Source organism: Enhydra lutris, unplaced genomic scaffold (assembly GCF_002288905.1).
Source record: "Enhydra lutris kenyoni isolate GAN:26980312 unplaced genomic scaffold, ASM228890v2 scaffoldscaffold40, whole genome shotgun sequence".
Taxonomy (NCBI): Eukaryota; Metazoa; Chordata; class Mammalia; order Carnivora; family Mustelidae; genus Enhydra; species Enhydra lutris.
The window spans coordinates 10,801,626-10,812,463 of record NW_019154124.1 but is presented as its reverse complement, the minus strand read 5'-3'; the positions used below and the strand labels follow the sequence as shown (position 1 = coordinate 10,812,463).

At 36.3% G+C, this 10,838-nt stretch overlaps 1 protein-coding gene across 2 annotated transcripts in view; it reads left to right on the top strand.

The window, feature by feature from the left end:
- The first annotated feature begins 208 nt into the window (after positions 1–208).
- The window catches only part of LOC111155271 (hepatocyte growth factor), a 75,621-nt gene continuing 64,991 nt past the window's right edge, over positions 209–10,838 (top strand). Inside the window, exons 1-2 of one of the 2 annotated variants that reach the window (XM_022515396.1) lie at positions 209–507; positions 7,254–7,419. In XM_022515396.1, the coding sequence (XP_022371104.1) occupies positions 420–507; positions 7,254–7,419 (254 nt within the window). In that variant the 5' untranslated portion in view covers positions 209–419. The remainder of the gene's footprint in view (positions 508–7,253; positions 7,420–10,838) is intronic. The other variant, XM_022515397.1, reaches the window with a different exon arrangement.

The window sequence follows — 10,838 nt, the reverse complement described above, 5'->3', positions numbered from 1 at the left end:
GGGCTGAGCCTTGCTCCTCCCTTCCCTACTCGGTTAGGAGTCACAGGGATCTGGAGCTCGAGATTCCAAATTGAGCTGGCCTCAGGCCAGGTGACCTTTTCTTTGTAAGTTTCTTTCCTAAGCAGCGTTGGGGGGGTGGGGTGGGGACCTGGGATCTCTTTGGTGTTGTTGGGGGGGGGGGGGGGGAGTTAGTGAGGAGAGAAAGGGGGTGGAAGAGAGTAAGGGCTGTTGTTAAACAGTTTCTTACCGTAAGAGGGAGTTCAGACCTAGATCTTTCCAGTTAATCACACAACAAACTTAGCTCATCGCAATAAAAGGCTGCTCAGAGCCGACTGGTTCTTTTAGGCACTGAGTCGGAACAGGCTTCTCTCAGCCAGGCATCTCGTCCAGTGGGATCCGCCAGCGCGTCCGGCAGCACCATGTGGGGGACCAAACTTCTGCCAGTCCTGCTGCTGCAGCATGTCCTCCTCCATCTCCTTCTGCTTCCCATCGCCATCCCCTATGCAGGTTAGTCTTCTCTTCTTCCTTATTAGTCTTCCTTTAACTCTCTCCTGCTAACCTCTCCTTTCCTTAACACCCTCTTCACCCCAGCCTCAGCATCCTCTCTTAACTCAGTGTGTGGCATGGGTTTTTTTTTTTAAACATCTCGTGGCTCTTTCTTTTGATATTCTCTTTTTCTGTTTGCAAATCATTTACAATGATAATTAACATCCCCCCCAAATGTGTCCTCCTCCCCAACCCCAGCCCAGGCTCCCCCTTAGCCTCCTGGTTGTGGACTGTGGGGCAGGAATGAAGTGCTAACGCTGGCTGAAATTTTGCTGGGTTTGGACAAGTTTAAAGCTGAACAGAAGGTCTGGGCTTGAAGAGGGGAGAGTGACTGTCAGTACAGCAGGGACTCCCTTCTTTCCAGAGGATTATTTGCCATGACATTCCTCTACCCCATGTCACTCAGTCAACCTTCAGGGCTAAATGATGACTTTATACAGGTTTTCATCTGGAGAAGGCAGGTTAAACTCTGGAGATATGCATGTCATAAAAATGAAAGAGAAAGCCTCTCTTCTGAGATCTCATTCTGTCTGGGTATGGATGCCTGCCCTTTGAAACTGCAGTGCAAGGGAGGCACAAACTGCGTGACTTTGATTAAAGCTGGCGAACGGCTCCTTTCAGTCTCCCATTTTCTCCCTCGAATTTACAGGTTGGGAAGGAACTGCTGGCGAGTTCGTACTACCTTCCTGGAAGTGTAGAGATTCCATTTGCCGCTTTGGGAAGTTTTCTGTTGTTATCAGGGCAAGAGGAAACATCTGTATTTGTTTGTACTATCATTGTAGTGGCTGAGATGCCAATGGGAGAAGGTAGTGAGCACCATGGGTAGGCACGAGGGAATAAAAGAATGGAACAAATGCCCACATGGTAGACATGGCCCTTTCATAATACAAACCAGAGGACTGGCCATATCTTTGGAGATAAGCTAAATATGAAATTTATCAGAGCTCTGATCAGTTTCTGATGTAATACCCTGGTTGAAAACATCGAGAATTTGCTAAATGACAAGGGAAAGCATTCTACCCACATGGCTTTCTTCTATTTTGTAAAGTGGTCCTTGTGAAAAACAACAGTGTGCAGGAAGGACCAGTTTGAAAACATGTAGGTACGATTTCCAAAGAGGTGAAAAGAAGTTAGTTCAATCAGGCAGGTTATCATGCTTGAGGTGTGTCATGCTAAAATGAACTCTCATAAGGCATTGTTGATTTTAGGGGATGTTGAGCATAAACTGAAATCATGGCTAATATTTGGAGGGCTTTCATTTTTAAGGATTCAAATGGTGATGGTCTGAAGTATAGTATGGTTACCTGAAATCATCTTGCTAATGCAAAGGGGAAACACAATGTGGAAAACCCAAACGGTAGATCAACCATAGACAATGTCTATTTGTTTTTGGCATGCATTACGACGTTTTGGCAGGAGATATACATTCGTAATTATATTTCACTTTGGCTAATGTTGAAATGACTGCGTTTCCTGAGTATAGGGAGAATGCCGCCCAAGAGTGTGCTGGCAGGCAAGGCAAGGCCAACTGGGAATTACAGATATGCTGTGAATAATTCCTGAAGTGCATAATGCTAAAATTGTCATCAAAAAAGGGTCTGGCTTAGGTTGGGTGGCAAGTTTATTTTGATGGATTTTTTTTTTTTTTTTAATAACATTCTCCAAAATGGAGACCATGGATAGTCCTTAGAACATACAGAGTTTGTCCTTTTTTATATCCTCTAACATTGAACATTTAGGATTTTTTGTTGTTGTTAATTGCTTTGGTTATACTTTTAGGTTTATCCTATCAGTCTACACTTGTACATATTGCAAAATAATACAATGTTAGAAAAGTAGTGGATACTATAATGAGGTGACAATCAATTATAAGCAGAATGTATTATGGAGATCATTTATTGCAACGTTTCTTAAGAAATACGCAAATAGGGGATCCAAGCCATCCTTATAGGAGGAGCTGATCTACATAGAATTACCCCCATCCACTTCCACCTACACTGGAAACAGATATACAATTCCCTGTACCAAAAGAAGCACTAAGTAAGCATCTAATGTCCAGGAACCTGTGGGAATATAAAGATGGACAAATGAGAAAGAAACCTACATTTGTTAAGCAACTGTTATGGACAATGTCCTAAAAAAGAAATTATCTAACTCTAATAAGATTTGCAGTATTCAACTTATTTTGCATGGGGAAATTGAGGTTAACAACCTTAATTATCTTATGGTAAAGAGATAGAGCTGAGATTCCTACCCAAATGTATGAGAAGGCAATATGTGCTGTTTTTTTTTTTTTTTTTGCCCTTTTATTTATATTGAAGCCAGAAACAGTGAAATCAACTGAAATTGCTTTTTAAAAATCCATTTTGCTAAGCAATATATGAAAATCTCCGTGTTAGAAATACTATAATACTATGGTTTAGAGTTCATTTCTAGCTTAAGAAATTTGGGGGAAATATGGTACCCAAATTGAATATGAAAAAATGGATAATAGTATGGTCAGTACGGAAGTCGGGGGAACACAAAGTGGCCAAAGACATAGAGGTGAAAAGTATGAGGACAGGTAACCATGTGCGACTGGTGTACTGAGCACCTGAGTAGTATGGCCTGTGATTAGAAAAATGAGATAGGGTTGCATGCATAAGCATGAATATTGTGCCAAACTGTTCTGAACATCTTGGGTAGTAGTTGGAAATCTTAAGAGTAGACAAGAGACCTGACTTAAGTTGTACTTCAGCATGGTTGTTTTGGTTGCCGCATGGAGGGAGAGTTGTTGGCAGAAACAGGTGGTGAGGGAAGAGACCAGGACGAAATGTCTGTGACAACGACATCCTGAACAAGGAAGCTGAATTAAGATGAAGAAGGGAGGCCCTGAATCACACCTTGACTATCACTTCATTGTATAAACCTCTTTGGAAGGGATTATTTTGCTTACTTCTCAAATACCAACTGGGAAATCCAAGTCCTAGATAACAGCAATGAAACTGTGAACTAGTATTTATGATTCTTGTCTTTGGGAAGGCTAAAATCTCCAGTCACAACCATTCCCTCCATTAATTATTTGTGTACTTTCATCTTAACATCTTGCCACTTCAAGCTGTTAATCACTAATCATGTGGGTAGGTCTCTCAGAATATGTGGAGCCAGATTCCTGCTTCTTTCCACACCCTGCAAATCCTTTCCTTGCACGATTTTCCTTTGAAGTCAGTGGTTAGTCCATACAGAGAAGAAAATATATGAGGTACTGAGAGAAATGAGTGTGAAGCCAGGGACCAGAGGGAGAAATGTGTCTTTCTTCAAGCACCTTGATACATTTGACCTTACTTTCTGTTTGTAGGTTTTCACTAAGATCCTAATGATTTCAGCTCTAAAACAGGGATTTCTGGTTCTTCAGGAAATATAGCTTCCAGAATGTTTTCCCATACTGGGAGATGAGGAGAAAGGAGTTGTAATTTAAAGTACAAGAAAGCATGACAAAGTTGCAGTGATCTCTCACCCTTTGATTTCATTTCAATATTTTGTTTTTAAACTTCAACTAATAATTATGCACACACACACACACACACACACACACACACACAAATGGAAAAATCTGATCCAAAGTGGTGGGTTTTTTTTTTTGTTGTTGTTGTTTTTGTTTTTGTTTTAGTTAGTTTCTTCCCAAATTAAGCTGATCTTTTAACTGTTTTCAGTAAAACAATCATCAGTTGTTAATACATATGGAAGAAAAAGTTGGAAATCTTTTCAGAAAAGGAGTTTTATTTTGACATGCTGTCTTTTAGACGCCTGTTTAAATTTTTCTTTTATTGAAGAAGAAATTAGTTTTATAGATGCCTAGATTACATGATGTACAACGAGCTTGAACTTCACATTTTTGAGTAATTTGTTACTGACCCAGTAGAAATGACTAAACTATAAAGGAAAGCTTCTAAATCATGAGAAATAAATAGTGAAAAGAGGATTCTGGTATCTGGTTCCCATTGCCTTTGGTTAGCTCTGTAGCCCCATACAAGCTTTTCACTCCTATCTATTATCTATTATATCCTATCTATTATCTAGTAAAGGGAAATCATAGATTTATTTGCTTTTCTGAATGCTTTTTGATCTTTAGATGAAAGAGGTGATGGAAAAACTTATCAACAAGTAAGAATTAGACTACTTTTATGAGGTATAGTCACACATTAACACATCTCAATAGGACAACTGAGGATCAGTAGGATTAAACACAACGAACAATCCCACAGAGACCTCTTTTCTCTATAGTAGTCTTCAATACTTGCCTTCATATTGCATGGTATTGAGCCAAGAAGCCGGAGCATCCACAAGGGGTTCTGTTTTATTTGCTAATTAGTAAAATACATTTCTGAATTTAATGTTTGCCTCAGGCTTTTAAAATTTAGTTTTCTGCTCTTCTCTCACATTTAGTTATGTATAATAAACACATTATTCATCAGGCCGATTTTAATTCTATATTTTTAGAATTCAGTTAAATTCAGTTAGAATTTATTTGAGAAATATATATATGTATATAACCCACATATCTCTATATAGTTTTATTTAATAGATTTTCAGCATCCATAAACTACTATTTGTTTCTAAGAAATACTCCAATTTACATAGGAAATCAGATGATTACTATTCTGTGAAACACTTCACAGCACTTAAGATATAGTGCACTACGGTCAAAGGAAGAAACTCCTAATGCAGAGACATATCTTCCATTAACATGGTTCTGTGGCAGAAACCAAAATGTGAAAAGAACTATACCACTTCTTTGCTTGGGAGAAAAACAATTTCTTCTCTATGTCAGAAATTAAAGAATGGAATTTCAAAAACAAAGCTGAAACTTTGCATATTCATAACATTTTTATCCAAATTAATGTCTAAATATTTACTTAATAATTATAATTTAAATAGCTTCAAATATAACATAACTTTCATTTTAGTAGACTGAGTCATCGGTATATTAGCATTTCAGGTAATTCAACAAAGTCATTTGGCGAGTCGGTAAGAATGCTAGAATTATCATCTGTCTGCCAACATTATGCAAGTCATTTGCTCCACACTCAATAAATAACATGTTGATAGATTATTTGGTTGAATGAATTTCTATGTTAAAATGTCTTTTAAATTATATCTGTTTACCATGGCCATTCCATCTTGTAGGGCAAAGAAAAGTTAAAAATGAAAACTTTTTTACAGAAATTAGTACCAGTCTTTTGGTGGTTGTGCTGTAGAGTTTTACAGAGGACCAGAAATTTAGAGGACTTCATGTTTTCTTTTATTTATTGTGGACTTCAGGTTAGGCTGGACATTAATGAATAGCATCTGCATGTTTAATGAACCAACTGGAGCCAGTGGTTGCTGGCAAATTGAGGGTATGATGCCATTGTTTGTACCTCACTCTGCTAGCCATATTTCCAAGTTTTCTGCACAAAAATTTTCACCTTCTTTTCGTGGCACATTTCACCACATATAAAGACCAGGAATGCATTTCCTGTTCGAGCATCCAAGTTTCTTCTCTACTGATAGCTCTGAACCGGATCTTCAGAAAATATTTATAAGCCATATTTCTACCTACTTAGAATTTTTTTTAAAAGATGGCATCATGACTGTTAAAGAGTGGGGGCTGGGGGTTCTGAAGTGAGGCAGCTGGGTTTCATATGAGGTTTGCTAAATGGGCAATTAATTTTTCCCTGTGTCTTGGCTTTTTCATCTTAAAAATGAATATATTATTGCTGCCTTTGTTATAAGGATGTTCAAAAGAACTGGCAGGCAGAGGAGAGGCACAATCATGCCCATCCTTATTGTAAAACAGATGCAGTCTCTTAGACATTTTGATCCTCATTTTGAAGATGGTAACCATCACTAGAAACTAGGTAACTTTGAGCACATCAAGAATGAAGCAGTAGTTCTTGATACTCTAAAGTCATCTATAAGATTAAGTCCTTTAGGATGTTTTAGTTCTGTTTTTCCCATTTTTAATAGGAGGCTTTGTGCTAGACTATCTAGGGGCCTTGTAGAATACACTCATGAAGAAAAATGATATTGCTACATTAAAGCTTGAAGTTTTACATACATTTGATTTATAGCATTTGGCTTAATTTCAAGACAAACAATTCAGTTATACTTAAAAAATAGTGCCCCCAAGCACAGAAAACACTTCTGTAGGAAATGAGAAGGGCTAAAATATGAATAATATGAAATACTTTAAAGCGAGCCATAAGAATTTATCCATTGCACCATTTTTAGTGAGAAGTTTCTCACGTGTAATTGAATTGACTTATCTAATTAATACTATAACTTACATAAAGACCAACTGTAGAAGGAAATGATAAATTTAATTATAGAGCATGATATGATATGCCTGGGCATTTGCTTTCATACTGTTTGGAGAATATCATGTCATTTATTTCTGTAGAGTGAACTCTGTCCTAATTTTTAAAAGCATATTTCATTTTAAAGTATGTAGTTGAGTGACCCTATACGACAAGTTACTTATTCTTCACTGATTACAATATTCTTCTCTTGCTCTTAACTATCCAAGAGTATCAATCCCCACCTCACTTCACCCCGAATCCTTGGAGCTCTAGAATGTTCTCAGATAAAATCACTATCTTGTGGATGATCCTTAAGGAGATTTTTTTTCTATATGAGCCTTAAAAGCTTTTCCTCCATTTTTTTAAAAAAATTATTATTATTAATAGAAGGACAGAAGAAAAGAAGAAACACACTTCATGAATTCAAAAAGTCAGCAAAGACTACTCTAATTAAAGAAGACCCATTACTGAAGATAAAAACAAAAAAAATGAACACTGCAGACCAATGTGCCAATAGATGTATTAGGAATAAAGGACTACCATTCACTTGCAAGTAAGTTGCTTCATTTTGTTCTTAGGATAACTATCCAAATATAGCATCTATTAATTATCATCATGGGTTTTTTGGGTTGTTTTTTTTTTTCCTTTGTATTCAGTGTAATTTGCCCTTAAAAGCATAAGTTTGACTTTGGTCTTAACTCATTATAACAGAAAATGTAGCTCTAAGTTGATGGAAATATGAGTAAAGGAGAGCACATATACAGGTATCGTTTAGAACTCAGAGTGCCTTTGGTTATGGAATTTGTGTTTTCTCATCTTATGAACGGTTGGACTTTAGAAACTAAAATTCCATTAGATTGCCTTTTATCCAACATTTTAAAATATTCTATTCAGAGTAAATTTTTTTTTCTTGCAAGAGGAGTGAAGGAATTTTCAGAATATAAGTTGGATCAGAGCCAGAATTTACTGCAACTTGAATCATTGTCTTTAGGGATTTAAATAAAAGGTGTTGAAAGAATTAGATAAAAAAAAAATAGAAGGATTGGTGTCAGCAGCAAAGGCTGTTCCAAAGGAGTTCGGTGTAGTGACGATGAAGTTTCAGGTGGAAAGGTAAAGAAAGATTCAAAGAGGTATGAGGGGATCCAAATGAGGGTTTTCTTATCATTTGAAATTCCCTGTATAACCTCATAGGGAAGAATTCCTTCCTACTTTGCCAATGATCTCAAGGATAAGACTTGGGAGTTTTGGGCCACAAAGGAGACTCGTGCATGTGAATAATTTTCTGAATTGCCAGAAGAAAATGCAATCCTCATTCTTCTTTGTAAACATTTCCATCCCCTCATTTACTTTATACCCATTTATTCCCTATTTCATTCTGTTTTTTACAGGAGTGTGCATGATATCCTTTCAGTTTTGAATTCTACTCTACTGCATTTGGACAGTGACATGTAATGTGAACCCATTTTAGTAATGCTGTGGCAAGCGATGCTAATCTCATTTTACCTTTTTCAGAGAAATGAGTGTTACGGGCCTGGGGGAAAGGACCTGGTCAGAGGAGGTCCTCAACAGATGTAGTGGAGGCAGACTATCTCCCTTTTATTCATTTACAGCTCCTCTGAAAGTATTTTTATTGCCAAACTGCCACTTTCAGGGAGATATTTCCTGGCAAGTGGAGTGGGGAATTGACTTTGCAAGTATATTCCTATGATAATTCTGTTTCTTTTCCTGACTTTCGTGCCTTGAGATTGTTAAAAATAAATTAGAGAAAACTACTCTCAATCAACATCAGAGCTGTGTAGATTTATGGTGATATTCTGACAATTGAGGAGGTTGGATTTATTGTATTCTCACCTCACAGGCTTGGGAAAGTGGGGCAAGGGAAATGGGAGAACTTCATCTTATTATTTATTTTTAACTCTGAACTTGAAAATACAGTGTCCTGAATCCATGAGAAAGGAAAGTATTACTATCTTTTCATTTTCACCTTAGTCAGCCTTATCTCTAGAAAGCAAAATAAAACAAAAACCTTCCCTATGTTTTATTTAGGAGGAACTAGGATGATTTTGCTGCATTAAAGAACACATGTAAATTGATTACAAATCTTTGCATATCCCATGTATATGAGGTTTCATACTTTCCTACTATATTCTGGTTGAGTTACATTTAGCCTTCAAATTTACTGCAAACTGTGCAGAAAACCACATGTATAATATCTTTGTACAGAAAGAATTCTTCTGCCCAGAAATGTGTCATCCTTCTCACTTGTCTATATATATGCACATGTATTTGCAATCACTAAATACATTGGTTGTTCAGAACTGAATGGACATATTGTGATACTCTGAAATTAGATTCTTAATGAATTAAAGGATCTTTTTGCAGGCTTGTTAAATGGACTAGAGTCATTGAAAGACAATGGCAAATATGCAAAGTGCTTGGAAAACACCAACAATGCTGTGTGAAAACATCTGTGATTCAGTGGGTGAGGGGTGGAACATTCTCAAACACGATCTCCTCCTGAGAAGGTATCAACAATATTGATTTTACAGAGATCGAAGTTCTTTTTTGCTGGGTAGGAAAGAGGACCAGAATGCCTGATTCTAAGCTCCTCAGAAAACTGCTATCCATGACTTGACTCAAGAGAAGAAAATACGAGGCTTTCTTCTTCCACCCATGACTGAGTAACTGGTACTGGAATTGCCTACCTGCTGTAAACAACTAGAAACTAGACGAAGTAAATTATTGAAAGGAATATAATAATTAAAATAGGATAAGATAAAGACTCTTAAAGTCAAACTTAAAAGAAGATGCAACTCTAGAATCTGCTTTTTGGATCCAGTTTATTTGGAGGCATGAAGTGATTCAAGGAAATACTTTTCTGAGAGAATATGGCATTGTAATGGAATGAGCAAAAAGGGTGAAGTCAAGTCAGCAAACTGGAAACTTGGTTACCCACTTGTCAGATGGAATTGCCTGTGTGTATTCATGGAAACAAATCTTGCATGTTCCTGATGGGGCTCATGAGTCACCTCCAAGGCATTCTCATGTCAAAGCCATATTATCCATAGAAAAGTAGTTATATATGTGTGGCTCAACTTTATTTTGATGTGAAGTAAAGTAGCAACTGTAACTTTAACATTTGGTTTTAGATGTCTGTTTAGTTTTTTTACATGTCGTCTTTTTCTAATTACTATGCCTTCAAAGTCATTTAACACACCCCCAGCATGCTATAATAACATTATAGAGACTTTAACATGTATTGCATAAGGCTACAGTCCACCAGATCAAAATTCAAGTCTATTAATAGCCAATCCTCTGAAGTTACCTGCCAGCGCTGCAAAAATATACTTTTTATGATTTGCTCTTAATTACAATTTCAGCTGTAAGATGTTCTTGTAGTTAGATATTTCAAATCTTCAATGTGTAAGTCAAAGCTCAAAGTTTATGCATATAATTTTTTGAAGTTATTTGGATATTGAATAAAATGTACTATATAAAAATATGAGATCATAGGTAAAATACTTTAAATAATTTTATGACATATTTTATGTTTCATAAAAGTTATTTCTCCGTATTTAAAATTATTTAAAAGTTGGCAATTACTAAGAAATAAGGGACTAGCTTGGAATATCTAAAATTATGAGAAAAATATGTGTTCTTAAAAGATATTATATGGATTAGAAATGAAAAAAAATCATTATTCTTAGAAAATCTGTATTTCTTTTAATTAGTTACTTAAGCTAATGGTGGCGGCATTGTAATTAGCACAAACATAGTGAGGAGTTTTAATACCATTTCTTAAAGGAAGGTAAACAGTTCAGTTTATACATTTCTACATTTCCACTTCATTTTCTACATTGTAAGACATGGTAACACTTAATATGTTGAAAATTTTATCAAGTTCTTCACTATTCTCAGTTAAGGGTTTTTTCCTACTTATCATTTTGTTTAGAGAGACTTTTTTTAGTGAAC